The 20855-nt window shown below is 41.7% G+C and overlaps 1 protein-coding gene and 1 long non-coding RNA gene across 3 annotated transcripts; one reads left to right on the top strand and one right to left on the bottom strand.

Moving 5' to 3' along the window:
- Positions 1 to 336: 336 nt before the first annotated feature.
- Positions 337 to 9639, bottom strand: ALG1 (ALG1 chitobiosyldiphosphodolichol beta-mannosyltransferase). 2 transcript variants are annotated; one of them, XM_072878309.1, is made up of 13 exons: positions 9407 to 9639; positions 9180 to 9257; positions 8472 to 8575; positions 7821 to 7969; positions 7108 to 7197; positions 6328 to 6438; positions 5258 to 5379; positions 4419 to 4457; positions 3766 to 3825; positions 2892 to 3002; positions 1785 to 1899; positions 947 to 1022; positions 337 to 560 (listed from the first exon to the last, which is right to left on the bottom strand). In XM_072878309.1, exons 1-13 carry the CDS (start codon positions 9627 to 9629, stop codon positions 426 to 428), a joined length of 1413 nt encoding a protein of 470 aa, XP_072734410.1. In that variant the 5' UTR covers positions 9630 to 9639; the 3' UTR covers positions 337 to 425. The 2 variants fall into 2 exon arrangements, with proteins under 2 accessions (XP_072734410.1, XP_072734411.1); XM_072878310.1 differs by lacking the exon at positions 9180 to 9257.
- LOC140659087 (uncharacterized) lies at positions 9611 to 12000 on the top strand. Its single transcript, XR_012044994.1, has 3 exons — positions 9611 to 9756; positions 9897 to 10098; positions 11521 to 12000. It is a non-coding gene; the product is annotated as an uncharacterized lncRNA (long non-coding RNA).
- The last annotated feature ends 8855 nt before the right edge of the window (positions 12001 to 20855 follow it).

Here is a 20855-nt window from a genome sequence, read left to right as displayed (position 1 = left end):
TACATGTATTCAAGTATCTTCACCAAAAAGTGACCTTTAAACAGCACAGGTAACAGATTTTGCCCATATGAGTTCCTACAGTAACTAAACCTCCCTCCCACTTCCTAAAGAGTCATCCCAAGTGATAAGGAAGGCAAGGCAGTCCAGACAGCAAGGCTCCAGCTCTTCAGCACAGGAACCACGTCTTCCCTCAAGACTTACACTGTCAACACACAACCAATAGCCTGGGCTGTGCCTTCAGCACTATTCTTCCTCACAGGAGGAGCTCAAATTGTAAAAGAAGAGGTGTGTCCAAACACTTGTTCCAAGATGAAGTAGTTAAAAACTGCAACTATAGACAATACAAAGTGTTTATTCACTATTTATCAAATCGATGCGGCTTCAGGAATGTATTAGCTTTTTTGACACCCTCCTCCCCCACAAAGTCATTCATTCTGCCCAAGCAAAGGAAGAACAGTCTGGTCCCAGCTCTCATCCCAGCGCAGCTGCTTGGACACACGAAGGTTTTTTCTGAAACTGTGAAGTTTGCCTTCCGGTGTAGGAAATCCCAAGAAAAGCATCTGCAAGTTAAAAAGGAAAAACATGGAAAAATACCATCATATTACATTTTAGGCTCATTCTAGCCTCCTCAATGTTAACCCTCAACTGCTGCAGTAAGAGAGCACTCTTTGGTCTGGCCCTATAACGATGGGTGGTGGTACCCATCAGGTACCCATCGTTGGGTACCCATCGTTCACCCAGTGAACGATGACAATGTTTAAAATGTTCTTGCCAGCTTGAGATTCATATTCAAATAGAAGTGAGGCCAATAACATTCCCCAGGCAAAGCAATTATCTTCTGAGAATGCAAAATACACAGATGATAGTCAGATATGAAAAGGCGGCTCACATGGTAGCACCTTTGCAGTTATAGGTAATGGGAAAGAAAAATGACTCAAGCCTTTACCTTTAATTGTTCTGCAAGTTCATCTGAGTCCCTGAATATCACACCATTTTCATTATGTTTCACAAGTTCATGTAAACTGTGAACAAAAGTCACAGAAGAAAAGGTGAGACAAAAAGCAGCGAGTGGGACATATACATTTAAAAAGCTGCATAGTGACATCCGAAGAGAGCGTGCTAGAGTATCTGTAACATTACGATCCTGGATGTCTAGATATGAGCTTCATACCTGACAAAATGGAGGAAGGCAGCAGGTTTAAATTTAAACACTGTTTCTCCCTTCTATGTCAGACTATCTAAATCTACCATTACAGTACAAAAGGGGCCTCACTCTGTGTTTGTGCCATTCATCTGGACATACATTAAAAATCAGGGCAATAATCTACTTTAAAATTAACCTACAAGGAGAAATCTGTCCATGATCCCGTTCATGAGACCTTCACAAAGAATATATCTTTATAAAAGCTACTGTTTCCCCAAAGGACTGTAAATTGTAAGGCTGGCTATGCATACACTCACCCCTTCACAGAACACAGACACGTCTATGCAGAAGGAAGCTTTTTTTGCATGAAGTGTACGGAAACAAAGGATTACAGGGTAGGTTTTTAAGGCAATCAGTTGCATTAAATGCTCCCAACTTTGTAGAAACTAGTGTTAATTTTTTAACTGACCTTAAATAAAACAACCTTGATTTCTAATTTGTCTTATTGAATTAAAAAAAGTTACTATGGCATAGTATTGGAATCTCATTTGATACATGCAGAAGCTGCTGAACTCTTGCTTTGTAAGAATACTGTTTTATATGATCCACTTAAACTGTATCAGAATAAGCAAGCTCTTACCATTCAAAATATATTGCACACACTGGTAAACAACAGCCAAACATATCTACCACCTTCATAGGTAAATCCAAACCACTAGATGATTTATGGAGACACACCCCCAGATCTGCTGAGCCTGAAAAGCAAACAAAACAGACGAGAGTCTGAATTCTCTGAAAGCAACTCTTCCAGTCTTCTGTAAACCTTTCTATTTATGTACTACTTTGGGTGCTGCAAGCTAAACATGAGCTACCTTCAACACCATCCAGACTGACTCAATTTCAAGCACTTAAGGGGAAAAAAAAAAAGTGCGCTATATTTTGTTACTAAAATTACTCAGGCTTCAGAAATGTACCAGGCGAGTGCATATTAAATTAAAGGGAAGTTTAAAATTTCACAGATCTTAAAACAGCCTTTCTGCCTCTTGTATCTGCTAAGAAAGGATAAGTGCACAGGAAAACTCCGTCACAATCCAGACAGGATACGCTGCGTGGCTCACTAGCGACCTCTTCCAGTTCAAGTGATTTCAAAATAGAGAAATCACAGCATGACTTTATAGACATGATATTCATTAGTTAAAAAGTACCAAATAAACAGTGTTTTACAGCCATATAAATCAGCAGGCTCTAACCCTGCAGAATGTAGATCAAGTTGAATATGTATTTTACTACTTTATTAAGCTTACTCATACTTTATGCTAACACAATGAACATGCTGAGGGAATGCTATTCCAAGGACATGTTAATTTAGAATTTCAGCTACTTTTGGTTGCTCAGCCAAAAACTTTATGATTTCATTTATTGGTGACCCTGAAAGTAAACTGGAATATGCACAGGCACACTGTATTTCAGGACACTCAGAAGAAATGAAGAGTACAAAGAACAGGCTAAAATAGCAACACAGGTACTACGCCTACTTCTCGGGATAACAGTGAAAAACTGTAGTTAGAGCAATTTAGTGATTTTGCTGGCCTGAGTCAAAACCACGAATAGTATATGTATACACCGCCACTAACCAGCAACTTCATTCGCTTCTACCAGCGTCTGTGCAAAATCTGTATCAGCTCTCTGCAATTTGCTAAGTTGTTTTTCACACATTCTCAAGCCTATTTCATCATCGACTATCTACCAAGCAAAAGAGGGTAATCCTCAGCTTCAAGCCACGGTGTGCAGATCTGGATATGCTTAAAGTGCAGTTTATTTATCAGTCCATTGTAGTAGTCTTTTAGAGGTCCTTTGCCTGTTTAAAACAGAAAAAAAATATGTAATAGGGTTTTTTTATCAAGATGACTGAACAGCGTGGTCTGTGCATCTTACTGTACAGCTGACAAACTCCTGTTGTATCAGGTATATCAAAAAAGACACCACTTAGAATCCCCAAAAAGACACGTAAAAGACTAAGCCCACCTGAAGGCAACATGAACCCAGACTTCTTGTTTACTCAATATTTAGAGGAGCCTGCCATCAATATCCCCCAGGCTTGACCTGCATTTTGCCTACAGCCATAAGATAACCAAATAACTAATGACAAATTTCATTAGCACAATTGGCCCTTCAAAATCACACTAAATTTTAGTTTGCTCTTAATGAGAAAGTTAACCAAACAGCATTCATTCTGTCTGCACAACTTTTTGGCAAAACTTTGTTTGATGAGTAGGTTCTCTTTTCCAGCACTAAATAAAAACCTTTCCGCTTAACACTCCAAACATCAGATTTTAAGTTTCTTTTGCAGCATCATCTCAATGTTGAGCTTAAATTCTTTTGAACATGGAGTCATGCACAGCTGTACTAGACAGGCAGACTGAGAGCTTCTCCTCTTTGAAGATGTGCCATGATTACATGGCTGTAACAGTCCAGCTATAAATCACTACTCTTATAAGCAGACAAAGACAGCCGTCCCTCCTCTCTCTTCACCATCAACAGAAGAGTCAGCATAGAACAAAAGTGAAAATGAAGTCTTCTGGATTAGCACTGAAAGAATTGTAATGTGAATAAACTATTACCTGTTATCACACATACTAAAGATGGAAGCTTGACTCCCTCATTGATATACCGCTCATAATCTGGGGAAGATAAAAAACTGTTTAGAGTTGATGAATATACGGATGCCTGGTTTAAGAATGGTTATGGTGTATTAATTGTTTAGCTTCCTACTTCGAGTAATTTCTTTACAAGCATATACCTAGTAAAATAGTAGTAAATTTAGCAATATTAAAATTGTCAAACTTCTATAGAAATAAATTATGGTCTGTTTAAAATGCACTATTCATAAAGCATTTGTTCTACTACACTGTATTGTCTGTTTCAATATACTAATTTAGAAACTGCAGCTGCAAAGTCTACAAAATAAGACAATGCATATTCCCTTCTTTCCTATTATCAGATGCCTATGGAGAGTACATGCAATAGCTTAGAAAATAACATTGCAATTTACAAGGTAGTTAGAAATATAGTTCTCCCTGACAAATACTCTAATTGAACCCAGATGTTGCACTTCTGTATTTCAACTACTACTCTTAAACCACTGCTAATTAATCAAACACACCTGCATTTTCACTTGAATATGGAGGCACTGTTCTTTGGAGAAGCCCTTCATAACTGTCCAGAAAACAACCATTCCCCTTTGAATAGGTGAGATTAATTCCTTCATACCTACCTTCTAAAGCTTTTAAAAGGATGGAAAAGTCTTCATCCTCTGAAAGAAAGTGCATTATTAGTGACATTCAGATTTCTATCATTTATAATGAATTATTTTCTTTAAATAACAACAATCAAGATTTTCCTCACCTTCACCTAAATGATTTAAGTATGGAACGTGCTTTTCCTATTAAAAATCTGCTGTAACTGTTTTCATAAATAGAAATCTATAACCATATACAATGCTTATTTGTTCCCCTTATTGGCAATATGGGAGACAAATAAGCCACAAAAACTGCACATCCTCAAAGCTATCAAGTTAAAAATTTCTAGTTTCTAAAGCTAGAGAACTAAGTGCAGAAATTGCCTTGTTAATTCAAAGGTATAGACAATTCTGCCCATGGTTACCAGCGATGGATTTGTTTCTACTCTCTGCTCCCTTTTTCACACAGAGAAAAAAAAGTGAGAAAAATATGCAGTACACATTATCAGAAATAAAGGAGTAAACATTTTAGTTTATTAATCCATTTTACACCACCATGCAAGATACTATGTCCAGAATGAAAGTTAAAAGCAGAAGTAGGAAATGTCTTTTAGTCATTCGTGAAGATGAGCCTCTAGACTGTAGCTCTCTAACTAAAATGTAACTTCATTTTTAAATAATTCATTTTTAGCCACTGGGGTATATTACATACAAGTTGTCTTCAAATTCTTCCAGCCAAATGAAGGAAAAAAGTAACTTTGCCACTGATGATGTAAACATGCCTCTATAACATGTCAAGTGTGGGGAAGTATGAACAGCCATCTTTTGTTAAACAGTGGTTAAATATTAAAAAAAAAAGCTGTTTGTTTCCAAACCTGTCCAGCTTGTGCTGCTGATTAGAAGAGCTGGCCGTCCTCTGATTTTTATCACTTGTCCATTTTTTTCATCCATTTCTGTAAAGGCAGACATCTCAGTGTTCGAACTGACAGACTCTGTACTACGGAAACAGAATTTTCTGAGTATAGACTACACCAACACAGCCAATAAACACAGAAGAAAATACTATGCTTAACCAGCATGGATTTCCAAACACTTTGTTTCGCATTTGCTGCTCAATTTCTCTGGAAACACAGTCATTACAGTAATGAGCTGCAGAGAGATACCTGATCATAAGAGAGGCCATTTTTCATCTTTCCTATTGCTACCAAGAGCCTAGTGACACTACAGCTATAGGCACAATTCCATCTTCTAACAAAGCATTTTCCTTAACAAGTGGAGAAAATAGTCAGCCTCTCTTTCCAGCTCCGTCTTAAACATATAGTAGAGCATGGAGGCCAACAATACATTTATACAATTAAACCCAGAACCTATGCATTCTATGGTGGGCATTCCCAAAAAGAAACTGCTATATACTATGCTTTTCACTTCTTTTTCAAGCATTAGTTTGGGAAAGTAACACTCTGTTTAATATACTCCAGGAGACATCCCGCACATAGCCAGAGCAGAACGTTTAACACTTAGACCAAGATCCTGAAAGCTCTCCACAGTAAGTGAAAGGAAGGGATGCTATAAACGAAGCATCCAACCACTGTCATCTAGTTCAGTGGGAACTGGAAAACAACTGCTGAGTTTCACCCTAGAGATATTCCATTACAGATTCCCTCAGTACTTAATGCCACCTTCTTTAAAAATAAAACACTTCTATTATTTCACACGCCAAGCATTGTGTTATCACAGTTCGATGATTTCACTTATTCTGGCCCCTCCTAGTGACAGTTAAGCTAACTTGCACAGCATCTGCTGCTGCTAAGAGCGCACAGAGACCACTCTGCCAGCTGATGTTCAGTAACTTGTGACCCCATGCAAAAGTATTTCTGGTAGCTAAGTGCAATAACTTTATGTCATTTGGTTAAGGACTGTAACTGCATGCTTTACTTAGACATACCGTGGTTTAAAAGGCTCATAGTCTTTGGCAAGTTTCATGTACAACTGATGTTGAAGTTCTAATGGCGTTTCCTTAAAATAAGAAGCTGGCTTGTCATACAGCGTTACTGCCCTGTAATGAAATAATTTCACAAGTTATATAAAAAAAAGATGTAACAAAATGCACATGGTACAGCGACAGGCTACAACAATGTAATGCAGAAAGCAATTAAGTGAATTAATACAGCAAAACAATGACTTTTTTGACGCTTACAACTTTCTGCATTCCCGAAGTTTGCTGGAATACACCAAGGTGGACATATTAACCTGTAACAAAGGACACCTTTCTTGTGTGCATATTCAAGGGGTGTAATGCAACCATAAGAACTGCAGACATCATTGTCCTGATTTTTAACCTTACTTCATAACCTTTCCTGAGCAACTTTGATCTTAAAGCCCTCCGACTGCAACAGAAAAATTTGCAGGGCAGACCAGTTGTTAATAAACGCAGTGATGTCTGCCTCATTCCGATTCTATAGGCATCCTGGTAGCAAACTTCCGTAACACCTGGACTGCCACATTCTAGTCAATGGGGTGTTAATTATGAAGGGTAATGAAGATTCTTGAATGCCCACACTCCGCTAGCTCATTACAAAACTGAACTGATGTGTTTCAGTGGTAACGAAAGGGCTCAGGAAAGTTGCTTTTGTAAGATCCCTCTGAATCCAAAATCATCAGGGATATGTTCTTTCATTTCACTACGCATATGCAAACAGTAATTTGTTAGAGGTATTTGACTTACTTTATGTTGCAATTCACCCATAGATCTTCTTTCATTGCGTTAGTGACACACAAGTTATAGTCAGACAAACGCCCAAAGAGCTTTTCATACCTGACAAAAATTAAATCTTAGTTAGAAACCAAAGGCAGGCAATTGCATTAAACAAACAATAACTGCCCACCAGTGCCAATGCTAATTAAAAGCTAAACAAAACCAAAAGAAACCCAGCTGCCCCCAGTAACTAAAATTTAATCATCAATTATTGGTTGACTCCTTATACTGAAGCAGTATCAGTTCATGAGAAGAGATAAGAGCATGACTCCCTTATCCTCTAAGGCCTAAGAACACCACACTCAGAAGCCTTTAAAGCCTTTATCTACATGTAACCAATCAGATTCAGCAAGAAACAGACCTTTAAAGATGAGCTGGAGAGTAAAGCAGCATTAGAGAATAAAAAAACCTAGTACATATAAAGAAATACTAATAACAAGATCAAAGTTCGCATATGCATATAAAAGCAACCTGCCTACCTCATCAATCACCTTCCTATGTGTTTAACAAAAGCGTTTTACAGCACGTGCTTTCTGACACAGAAAGCAGTTCAACACAGCAAAATCCAGAAATCCTTCACGGACACAGCCCTTCGCTAGTTATATTCTCCCTGCTAGTTTCCATTCTTCTGAATTCTGCAAAGGTACATAATTTATAAAGAGGAGAAGAAATACTATACAAACCATTTTGCAATTTGTACTAGGGGGTGATTTCTTCCATGACTCAGACTCATTATAGTATATCCATAGTTGTGCCAATCAATTATCAGTTTGCTTCTCCAGAAAAGACATGCTACCCAGGCAACAGCTATACTGGGTAAGCCTGGAGGATTCTGTTTAATAAACAAAACAAGTAAAAATAGCATAAGACTGTGTTCAAGTGACAAACGCTAAGCAACTACCAAGAAATAAAATCAAATGATTGAAATTACATCACTTTAAAGGATCTTAATGAACAGAGACAATTTTGTATTCACCAACTATAGAACTGCCAGGTCCTCCTATGAAGATCGGAAGGCACTTCAAATTTTACTGTTGGATCAGGATCAAAATTCCCCTCCAATAAACACATAAACACTTCTGCTAAGATTTACTCTTTACTACTATCCATGCCAATGAAGTTTGAAAGCTCAACAATTAACAGGAAGAACAAATGTAAGTTGTTAACAGAAAAATAAAAGTTTAGAGCCAAAAAAATAGTTTGATACAGGTTTATACCATTGATTAGGCCAGTTTTAGCTCTCAAATAATTAGAACAATGTCTGAGATTGCTAAAAATGCCCTGTAATGTAGTACTGTTTATTTTATTAAAATTAGTCCCAACACAAAACATACCTGAAGAAGAATATAGGATGGCTGATCTATCTTCAGCATTGTGTACAGTAATTGTATTGCCTGCACAATTACTTTTATGACATACTGGAAAAGCTTCGGGCCAACTGCAAAACAACAGAAAAACTGGTAAGAATATCACAGCTCTCCAGACAGAAATGTGCACCTCATACCAAACCAGCCATCTCCGCAGAGAAAGGTTTAAAACAATGGTACTCGGCAAAAATAGGAACCTCTTTTTACAGAAACATCTCATAGTCCCTACAAATTCCCATTCTGTGTTTTGTACAGAAAGAAATCGGGGTAGGTACGGATAAACATACACACAAGGCAAAAAGAAAAAAAATTTAAAAACATCCCTGTTTCAGCCTGCATCAGAACTGCACTAATGCGCTCCAGTACCACAGAGGCAAGTGCTGAGAACAGGTCGGGAGGCACCAAGGATGCGCAGCCTCTGCGTGGGGCTGGGCTGAGCCAGCACACACCTCTGGACCAGCCCCGGCGCCCCGCGGCAGAGAGGCCCAAATCCCCTTCGGGTTGTTTGTTTTTCCACGTAAACCTCATTTCCCCTTTTCCTCTGCTCCCCCCGCACACAAGCACCGGCCACGGCCACGCCCCGGACCCCGGCCCGGCCCCGGCCACTCGCTCCCCCGCCGCCCCGGGCCGAGGACGCCCGACGGAGGCCGGCAGCCGGAGCCGTCCCGCACCCACCTCGCAGCCCCCGCAGGTCCGCCACGGGCACCAGCCGTATGTTCCCGCTCCGCAGCACGTCGCCGTGCGGCCTGCTCTCTGCCAGATGGGAGAGGCCCGTCAGAGGAGCGACCCCCGCACACCGCCCCGCCCCGGCCCCAGCCCAGCCGCCGCCTCCGCGTAGCTCCAACCGGGCCCCGCGGGCGCCGGCCCCTGTCGGGGGGAAGGAGCCGCCCGCCCCCACTCACGGAGGTAGCCCAGCAGCGCGACGCCGCGTCCGTGCCGGGCCAGCGAGAGCGCGTGGTACTGCATCCGCGGGCTGCGGCCCAGGTCGCCCAGCACGGCCACGCACACCCGCCCCGCGCCGCCCGCTGCCGCCCGCCGCCGCCACAGCAGCGCCGCCAGCACCACCGCGCCCGCCGCCACGGCCACGGCCAGCGCCAGCGCCAGCGCCGCGCCGCCCGCCGCCATCTTGCGGTGCCAGCGGCGGGAAGGGCGGCACGGCGCCCCCCGGCGGCGGCGCGCTCTGAGGGGAGCCGGCCTCGCTCGGCTCGGCGGTTCTGCGGCGGCGGGACGGGGCGCGGCGAGCAGCGCAGCGGTAAGCGCCGGGTGAAATCTCATTTTTAAAAATGGTTGTGGTGGCGAATAGCGGTCACTAGCGGAGGCTCCAAAACTCTGTGTTTTAAAATGAGTTTATGGTAGTATGCAAAATGAATTTTCTTTCTTTCTTTCTGCAAGATACTTGAAAGGAGCCCTGGAAGAGCGGCCCTCAGAACATGAATTACCTGCTCAGTGTGCCCGAGTTGAAAGCTTGGTGAAGGAGGTGTCTTCTCTGACTGAAAAAGTGACACATTCTCTAGCGCAGATACCCCAAATATTTCAAGCGTAGAAAATAACTAGTACCTGTGGTGGTGAGAAATAGTTCTTGTTCAAGCTCAAGGTATTTATTTGTATTGCAGTGTTCTGCCTTTATGTTCTTGACCTATGAAACAACAAAGATGCTAAAGTTAACGAACCAGTTTACTTAGTGCAAGGGCAACATCTGGTATCCATCCTGAGTGAGCTTAGGCAAGAAGGGCTCTTTGGAGTTAAGAATCTGCTGCTGATTTTTTGGGTGGCCTGGAGAAATGCACTGAGGGCAGGTCTGCACAGCAGGGACGTTTAACTCTGAAAGCCACAGAGAGGCAAGGTCAGCTTCAGGCTTGCTCACCCTTGCATCATGTGCCTAGTGCTTGTTTTCAAGTCACTGGATCTAAATCCGTGCTGTCTTCCATAGCTTCCCTGTTTGGTCCCTCCAAGCTGTCTGGTGGCTGGCGGTGAAGTTGCAGTGATGCACTTGGCCAACATCTGTTGAGAGACAAAAATTATTTTTTCTGGCATATAGGTAATTTACAAATGACATCCTGTCATTCTGTGGCACTACCATTAACTTTAAAGGGACCCTTTTTCTTCTGTCATTTTGGGCAGAAATAAAGTGCCGTATTCTGTGGTAAGTCAGCAAGATAGCTTAGCCACAAAAAACCTGGCTAAATGGATGTTTCTTCAAAATAGCTGCATGCACATGCATATGAGAGTACCTTTGGGTATATACAGACACTGAGGAAATCAAGCAGGACCTGAGAACTCCCTCTACTGCACCATTAATTACAGGCTTTCTTCTTTGTTTTGCTTTCAGAATTTGAGGAAGAGGCTGGGAAAAAGGGGAAATGAACCTAGCCTCTGGCATAAGACAGGTTTCTCTGAACACCATTTAGGTTTAGACAGAGCAAAGAGCTGGTAGCTCCTTGATTCCACTTGCAAATACCCTGAACTGTGGTGATATACCTAAGATAGCTAGGAACGCATTTGTAATTTTATTGGTCATGTTTTCTCCCACTTCTCAACTTAATTTTAGGGCCACTCCTTTCCCTCCTAACGCAAATATTTTATCTGTGTACTTCATCCCAAGAATCTATAAAACAAACATTCCAGTTGCAAAGGATAACACGCACATTATTCACGTGACACATTACCAGTAACCAACGGTATGATACTTGTGCCGCATTAGTTCTTAGGCACCAGGCAACATATGCGTTTATTGGGACAACTCTATGTGTTGAGAGCCAAACAAGCTGGTTGAAAGTAATATTTCATATATTGTTAGATTTGAAACAGATAGATGACGAGGGTCCCTGCTTGCTGTGTAGGTATACCATAAACTGATGTGCTTTTCCATTCCCTCCAAGCTAGTTTAGAAGGACACATTATATTTGTGGGGAGCCTATGGTCCATGAAGATGCATCCTGCTAAAAAATAATGTTATTAGATTGACTTACTGCAGAATATTTGAATCCAATGTAAGATTTTCAATTGCAATTCACAGCTCTCAGATCCTCTCTTCCCTACTCCAGATTGGAGGAAAAGAAAAAATCTAGCAAAATGCCGTGCAATACTCAGTTCTTTTCTGTATCTAGAGAAGATGCTTGATCACCTGTTCCTGAGTATTACGAGAGTATTTTCTGTGCTAGCACGATGAAAATAAACTTGGAGATTTAAAGGCATGGATTCAAGTTTTCTTCTCGAGACCTCTTCATGGGAAACAGTATGTTATCTACTCTCAGTTAACCAACAATGTGGTAAATGTTATTGTGAAATAATAAAAGCAAAGCTTTTTCTTTAGCAGTAATGAATCATCTAACAAAAGATATATTAGCTATGTTAAAGTCATGAACAATATTTGAAACATCAGCATCAGATAATTTATCTCAAATTTTACAACCTGAATCTTTATCCCATCTTAAGCAAGGCGTATAAATTAAAGTTTATGATTGTTACATACATTAGCTATACTGTAAGGGCCATCATTTCCAGACCTGCAATTTATTTGCCTAAATCTGTTGTTAAAATAGATTGCTAGGGTTAATGTGGTATGATTTTGGTTAAGCTTTATGAGCATCTTTTTTTTTTTTTTCTGGAGATTAAGCATATAAAGCAGTAATTACAAAAAAGCTGTGTTTTTCTGTCCCGTTTCGTTTCCCCTGGTTATGTTGTGTGGCATGCCTGGTTTCTTGGACTTCTACAAACTCAGATGATGGCTGGAGAAGATTCTCACATGGCAGAAGCCTGAGGAAGGATGCTTTGGAGAACCTAGTGAGTAAGCCTTACCCCACAGGAGAGAGCTGTTGTGATACCTTGTCTAAACATATAAGATATAGACTGCAAATCAAAGGGCTGTTTTATAGCATTTCTGTCAAGTCTTATTGAAAACTCCAATTCAAAGGGTGCCCCCATATCTCCACTGGAAGAGGAACAATCATTAATGTTTTTAATGTCCAAGATCTTTCACAAACGCTACACAACCTTCAGCACAAAGAACGTGCCTGGTCATATAGATCAGCAGAACCCTAGCCCATTTGTAATGTTTCCTCCCTTGAAGTCTGTTCCATCAGCTGTAAGATAAGGCCATCTCCTCTGCTTCAAGAAAGCAGAAACTTCAGAGAGAGAGGTGTTAACAAGAGTCTTCACCGGGAATGAAACCTCGGCATTGTGGAGCAATCAATTTCCTCTTATTTCTTCTTTTTTTGCTCCACTTGAAAGATTTTGAACACACCTCTGGAGCAGCAGACCAAAAGCAGCTGCTGAGGACAGTTAAGAGAAGGGAAAAGTTGTTTGCAGGTAAAAATAATTGATGCGTTTGAAGGAAGGTGTATCTTTTAGAAAGCTTTGTTCCAGTTACTCCTGAACAACTGTGCATAAATTACTCAATAATATAAATCAACACAGTTGTTTCCAAGGTAATTCTAACTTCCCTTTCTTACATGTAGGAGCAGCTTTCTTGTCTCCCTAAGAACGCTTGCAGAAAGAAGGCATCACAAATGCTTGCATGAATAAGAAAAATGATCCTGATTCTGCCAAGATTTTTGTCAGGGAGGAATCCTTTTATTAAATGACAGGTTGGAGACAGATCTCACAGCATGAAGGTAGAATGAGAACTCCAATCTGCACCCATACCGAATAAGCCACTATAATCAGAGCCTGAAACAGGTTTGGAAAAAACACTCTGAATAACAAAGGGAGCAGCAAGAGCCAGCTGTTTCCTAAGAGAAGACAAGCCAAGGGTGACCACCGCAGCAGCAATGATCTCACCATTAGGGCACAGTCCCACAGCAACCCCAGCCACGTGATGCCAGCAGCAGGTCCCATTGACAGCCCATTGATCATCAGACAAAAGCAAGGTAACAAGGTCAAGGTCAAGCCACTAAATCCAAACAACAATTCAGGAACAGGACTAGAAGCAGGTACACCTACAACATAGCTCAGGGAAGAACTGAAGGCCAGGCCTGAGCTTAAATGAGGCTGCTAGGCCCATGGGCAGAGGGTGTGGATGGAGGCCCCAGGTGAGTCTGGTCAGGGCAGTTAGGGCCTGCTGCTGCACTCAGGGCCCCCTGAGTAACTGGTACTTGGAAACACCATTTGCACCACTGGCACTTGGAAACACCAAAGTCCATTTGCAGGTGACTTGTGAGCAAAGTCTGTTAAAGTTCCCATTCATCAGTTCAGCCATATTATCATTTTACCATGTATCAATATAGTTTAAAAAAAAAAGGTGCTCCTGAAAGACACGATGGATACAGCATTTGTAAAATAAAATACTTGAACAAATGCTACGTTATCTATGGCAGCCTCATTAAAGTAGTCAGAGAGCTAATGCTCATGATCATCCATAAAATGAGTCAAATATCTCCCTATCTGAGTTATACTGCAGGATGCCCAGCACTAGGAAATTCAGAAATCTTAAAATTCTTACATTTTCATCTCATGTGGAAACTCCAGCATTAATCTCTTTGACTGTCCCTGTTTCTGATCTTTGGAACTACAGAAGTCCTGCACACACGGATATCAACTGAAGCTATTCATACTGTGATACAAATTCATATCATGCAATAAAATGTTTTTCATTATATAAAGGATAGGGTTTTTCCTTCAGTGGCTATCATAGTAAAGACTGAAAATATCCCTGGTAGGTAAAAAAATAGGATTACACTTATCTCAACAGTTGGGTATGGTAGAGCACAGAGAGTATTTTATCCAAGCTCAAATGCTGAGCCCAGGGTCACACACAACTCATGGGGCAGAGGTGGCTATAAAGTCCAATTGAAGTTCTAACTTGCAGTTCAATTTTACCATTTGATCTCCCTGACTAAACTCTGCTGTAGCCTTCCAGATGTGTACAGTTTTAAAATCAGTACAGATCATCACCTATGCAAGCCACATAACCTTGTGCAATAACAAGGACAGTTGACAGTTGCAGACTGTCAGCGGAGAATGCCACTTGCACAGAGAGGTCCTTGAGCAATGCTAGTGCTCATTCCATAGTGACACAGGATTAGACCCTTTAAATCACAATCTTGTCTTGCAAGGCAAAGAGGAGCTCCACCTTGGGAGCTAGTGTTGAATTCTAGCAATACTGGGTATTTGTCCACAATGTATATTTTCCTGGTAAGTTTTAGAGTATCCCAGAGAGTCAGGGATGATTTCAGTGCAGCCCCATTACCATTAATGCATACATTTTCTCTAGCTCAAATTCTACTGAATTCTAAGGAGATCTTCAACTTCACTGGATCTGAATTAATATCCTGAATATTTCTGTGATATCTCTCAATTTGCTGTCTCCGGTCCTGATCCTACCAGGTACTAAATTCCTTCAACATCTGCATTCCACTGGGTTCTAACACATGTATGTAATAAACATTTTTCAGCTATTTTCAGTTTGCTGATCCCTGTTTTCTGGTGGAAATGCAGATGCCAAGAGCAAATCGAATCCTCCTGACAGAAACATTTGCCACATTTTCTTGCCAAGGCCCTGTGGAAGTAACTGAACCCGATGGTGACAAATCCTTAAAATAGAGTCTTATTCAAGAGTTTAAAACTAGGTTAGATGTACTGACCAGGAATCAAATAAGATGTGTCACACAATGCAAAGAACAAATGGTATTTCTTTGCTACAAATAGGAATAAAGACACAAATAAAGGATGCTCTTCTGCAGAACCTAATGGCCACCCAGTCTGAATGGTATGCTGGTATTCTGGTTATGTTTCTTTTAACACTATGACAAAACCAGATGCTAGATATTGTATTTCCATTGTCATTCGCCATATTGCCTACCAGCCAGTATGTGGTAACAATGAAACCATTGTTTCCTCTTAAAGCATATAACTAATTACAAGTGTGGGCAGACCAGTTCAACAAGACAATAAAGCCTGGAATATTTGCTTAAAGATCCTGTTCAGAACGCATCTTTTCCTAACTGGTGAAGCAGTCAAGGTCTCTTTAAGAAAATCCCTGCTGTCCCACGTCCCTAGCCTACTTCACTTCACACGTACACCCCTGGCACGGGCAGTCACACATCCATACCCACCTGCAGGAGATCTGTTCTTCTGGGAATCTCTCATTTCATCCTCACCCAGCTCACTTGACAGCTACTTGCTGCGTATCACTTTAACGCAAAATGCAAATTGCTTCTCGTATCTACTTCCTTGAATAGAGTGCAAATATCATGTCCTGTGATGGAGCGAGTGACTGACTGATTCCTGCAGGCTACCAGGCATAACTCCACCAATTCCATTTACCCGTATTTTCTGGCAGGTTATCAAACTACTTCAAATTACGTACAAGTGTATTAGCTTTATAGATCCAGTGACTTGAGTTTATAAAGGTAGACCTGCAATAAATGTTCTTTTGGCCCATTTAGTCATCAGAGCACTTAGCTGGAGAAAGAGAAATATGGTGTCATCACTTGTATCTGAGGTTCTGAAAAGAGGACTAGAGATGAATGCATTTATGAGAAATGCGTTTTATGACAAAACTTACTTCTGCTTGTAAAATTTTTCATATTTATTGAATAACAATTACATTTTTCAAAAGGTTTTCCCCTCTTTTCTTCCTGTGACATTTCAGAAAGTTTGGAAATGCTGTTTGCAATTTAGTCTGGAAATGGTCTGCTTAAGCTCAGTCAGTCAAAAACCTAGCCCCAGCACCAGTTTCCTAAGAGTGTTTGGCTTAAACAGTCACTTTGTATGCACCCCAGCAATATTTGCTCTCCGGAGCAGTGCTAAGTTAGCAGTTTTGTCCAAGTCACTTTCATTTTTAATTCCTTTGTCATGCCTGTTAATATCTCAGGGGGTTTGCCAAAACAGAACAACTAGTTAGCCACTGCATTATTCATTGGGTTACACTGCAGAGCGCTTAAAAAACCAAAAGCTCCTACAAAGCTTTTGAGTCATGTCTGTTCCTGTGAACATCACCAAACTTGTTCTCCCTGACAGATACACACTACATGCTCGTGTAGGCGCTTAGGGTCCATCTCAAGTCTTCCTCCCCTTGACAGATTGCTGCAGGTGCAGTAAGTGGAGGCACAGAAGCCTAAATCCTTCTGACCAGTGGAACTTCACTAATCCCAGAAGTCACCAACCCACATGTCTCAAGCGAACCTCACAAAAACCTGCTCTACCCTGGCTACTCTTATTGCCACATAATATATGGATGTAGTACAAACCTTTTAAAATTGCATTATGGGTTTTTCTGTTTAAAATTGCATTATGTATTGGCACCAATCACACCTGCACCTGGGGGGGTATGCACTAACAGTAGTCACAAACCCGACATGACTTCAAAGGGTTCAGACTACTGAAGCTGTGCTGTATCACTGTATGATAAATTATTGCCATTTTTAACAGCAGGGTAATTTGCTTCTTGTGTGTGTTCTCCTGTTTGCTCAGTTTCTAAAGTGCAGCCCCTGCTACAGTGGAGATGAACGGAGTCGGTCGCAGAATAAGCTCAATTTGGAAGCAATTCTAGGTAGCCTGAAATGCTGCTGCAGGTAGCCTAGCGCAGAGCCCACAGCCTGTTTTGATGCTGTTGAGAATCTTCTCTGCTTCGCTCACTGCACTGAACATGAAAAGACTATGGTGTTTCAAAGGTAGGACTCCCTGGCCCCAAGCCAAATGTTCCTCTAAAGACCACCATGCTCTAAAATATAAAATTAATTTTATTCTGTTTAGTACGTGCTGTGACATGTGAACTGTACACCTGCCTAACCTCATCTAATGTGAGCCCTTCTCCCCTTTATCCTAAGACTACAGCTAGCACTAGATAGAACCATAGCACATAATTTTTTTCACCAAGCTTTCCAACCTCAACGTGCTCTCCTGAAGGCAAAATGGAACAGAAAGACCCTTTTAAAAATTCCCCTTTTTTCACTCGTAGCACCCTCTACCACTCCAAACCCTGTACCCTTCTTTCAGTCGCTGCCTTTTAATCTCACTAGCTGCTTTTTCCGTTTATCCGCTTTATTTGTTTTCTTCCCACCCAAGAAATCCCTAAGGAAAGTGTGAAGGTAAAAAGAAGAGGAAATTTTTACACAACTTCCCAAAGACAGTTTCTCCTGACTGATTTGTATTGGCTTAGACATATTTTCAGACAGGTACAGGTATATGTTGTAGAAATAAATTTTTTACTTCCATCCAGTTTTACACATATGGGCATAGAAAAGGAAGAAGGGAGATAAGTTAATCAGAAAGAGAAGCACCAGTACATACAGCTTGTAAGATTCCTGCTAAGTTCCCATAGGCAAATTCAAATTAGTAATCACTAGACATGTTCTTCCACAACTAAAAAATTTCAGATTACAGGAAAAGCAGCAAACACTTGATAATTGTGCTCACACCATAATTTTCTGAGCTGGGCTGAACTTCAGGTTCAAGACAGAGGTGGAGTTAGTATTAGATCTAGACATCAGCATGCACATTCCTTTCATGATATTCACTGTGATAACAGAAAAAGAAGAGTGGCAAGCTTGGCTGACCTCCACTTAGTGGAGAAGACGGAGATACTCTGACTTAGAACCTGACCTAGACTAAAACCTAGGTTGGGTTTGGAACAGTGCCTTCATCGAAAGCCGAGGACAGCTTAGCTTCTGCGATTCATTCAGTCCAGTGTGGTCATAAGGTGATTTGCCAGCACCTGCACATACATATGCTTTAGAACCTGTATTTTGGGGAGGTGAGTTTGTGACATGCTGGAAATTGAGACTGGTTATCTTTAATAGCAGGTAGTTATTTCCATTAATGGGGAAATCTTGTGTCACCACAAACAAACACCGAAATTCTGACAATGCCCACCCTTCCCTCTTTGAAAAGTTCTAGAAAAACAAGTTACTTATACTCCATGCAGTACTTAACATTAGTGCAGTGGGAGGGGCTGCTTTAGAGAGGCAAGTAAACTGCAAAGTAAATGCACTATATAGAGAGGAAAGACTATTCAGTTTTCAAATACTGTTTTGGTTTGGGTTTTTTTTTTCATTCCCATTTGCAGGAGGTTTCTGTTCCCTATGGAGTTCCAAAGGCAGTTTTTGGCCTGTGGATTTTACACCCCACATTGTGATCCTGGCCTCTCTTGTAAGCTATGGAAAAGACAGGGTGAGTTTGGGAATTGGGTGGAAGCTTTCTGATGAAGCCCTTAGTACAGGATGTTCCCTGCAAAAAGTTTAAGGTGTTCGAGCAAAAGACAAAGCACGATCCTGAATGAACTCCCAGAGTACTCTATTCACTGCTTTACGAAGAGCTGAGTTAGAGCATTAAAACCACGTCGTTAGTCCATCCTGGAGGTTCAGCTGGACAGCCTTGTTTCCAGCTCGAAACACAAGCAGGACACATGCAGCTCTCCACTGCTGAATGAAAGTGGAGACACAATAACCCCTTTGCTAAGAGCTTTTAATGCACTGGTTTGTGCTAAGGGAGTTTTCCAGTTTATTTCTGAAATAAAAGTACATTTTTCCACCTGCGAGGTACCTGAGACAGCAGCACACTTACCTATACCAGGTATATTTATCCTGGGAGAGCTGAGGCATTGCCCCCCGCTTTAGCACCGGCTATGGAAACACCAGCTTCTGCCACCTGCAATACAGCCTTGGGCATGCGGTTCCACAGCTCCACTCCCCCCCTTCACAGGGGTGATACCTGTCCTCGTATCACACATCATGTACAGTATCAAACGCCTGGAAGTGAGGAGACAACTAACTGAGCTCATCATCAGCCTCACGCAGGCTGAACAGACATAAACATATGTCAGGCAAACGCAATGAACCGTTCTACAGTGAGAATGGGGCTTTCCCCATGCTTCTTCCTTGAATTCCCCTCTCCCCCACTCACTGAGTAGCTCAAGGAAATTGTGTGCAATGCATTTCAGCAATAGGCTTGATTTTTTTGCAATAAAACTATGAAACTTCTCTATCAAGCTGCTAATTTGTGCTCAGGGAAAGAAAAGAAAGAGTTTAATTGCATCCCCCATCCTAAGACAGGAGCATCTGCTGCCAGACAGCAGTAGCAGGCCTGCCCTCTGCCTTCACAGATGTCAGAGCCATGTATCCAGGGGAACAGCGGCTTGGATTTTAAGATTAGCCCCACCAGCCTGGGAGCTGACTGCACACCTAAAAGATGTATTTTATTCCCAAGAGAAACATTTTGAAATTTCATTTCCGATATAATGGCATACTGGCAGTATTTTCTTCAGTAATGGGTATGGCTCAGAACAGAGCAATGAAACACTAAACCAGCGTTCTGAAGTTAGCATTTACATCCCCCTAGCAACTAGCCCCCAAAACCTGGCAAAACCTCTCCAATTCATTTCCTCTGCTATTTAAACTGTTAGAATGTAGTAGAAAACCACAGGGTGCCTGCTTTTACTGTTGCTCTTTGAGCGGTTATGGCTTTCCAAACAGTCTCTTTTGTTTGGTCAGTGCTAGAGCTGAAACTTGGCTGAAAACGCCAAGAGCAAGCTATTGAGGTCAAGAGAAAGAAATAGGAAACTTAACAAGTGTTTGGAGCAGTCAGTACGGCTTGAGGAGGTGACGGGACTAAGCACTTGATAAAGATGAAACACAGTGAATAAAGTAGGTGCCCTTACCACTGTTAACAAAATAGTTCTTTGATTCAAAATAGAACTACGGAAATTAAAAAGAGAAACATTTTTACTGAAAATGAGGGGTCTGGCATATAATTCCTAGTTTCAAGAAATAATTACCTTATAGGCAGATGGCAAGAATGGAGGATTTGCTTTTTTTAATCATGTATTTGACTTGGCTATTTCTTGAAAGAGAAAATTCCCAGATTTGTAAACTAAGGCTCTCCAAGAGTTTTCGTCCTAACTCTGTTAGCCAAGGTGTATCACAGAATCCAAGCCACTGAAGTTACAGTTAGGAAAACCTAGAGCTGATGGCCAGGCCCAAAGAGTGGTGGTGAATGGAGTTTACTCCAGTTGGCGGCCGGTCACAAGCGGTGTCCCCCAGGGCTCTGTGTTGGGCCACTCCTGTTTAATATCTTTATCAATGATCTGGACAAAGGGATCGAGTGCACCCTCAGTCAGTTTGCAGACGACACCAAGTTGTGCGGGAGTGTCGATCTGCTTGAGGGGAGGAAGGCTCTGCAGAGGGACCTGGACAGGCTGGATCGATGGGCCGAGGCCAATTGTATGGGGTTCAACAAGGCTCAGTGCCGGGTCCTGCACTTGGGTCACAACAACCCCATGCAGCGCTACAGGCTTGGGGAAGAGTGGCTGGAAAGCTGCCTGGCGGAAAAGGACCTGGGGGTGTTGCTCGACAGCCGCCTAAGCACAAGTCCTATGAGGAGCGGCTGAGGGACCTGGGGCTGTTCAGCCTGGAG

Source organism: Ciconia boyciana, chromosome 13 (genome assembly GCF_034638445.1).
Source record: "Ciconia boyciana chromosome 13, ASM3463844v1, whole genome shotgun sequence".
NCBI classification, from domain to species: Eukaryota; Metazoa; Chordata; class Aves; order Ciconiiformes; family Ciconiidae; genus Ciconia; species Ciconia boyciana.
This window is presented reverse-complemented; position numbering and strand designations above follow the sequence as displayed.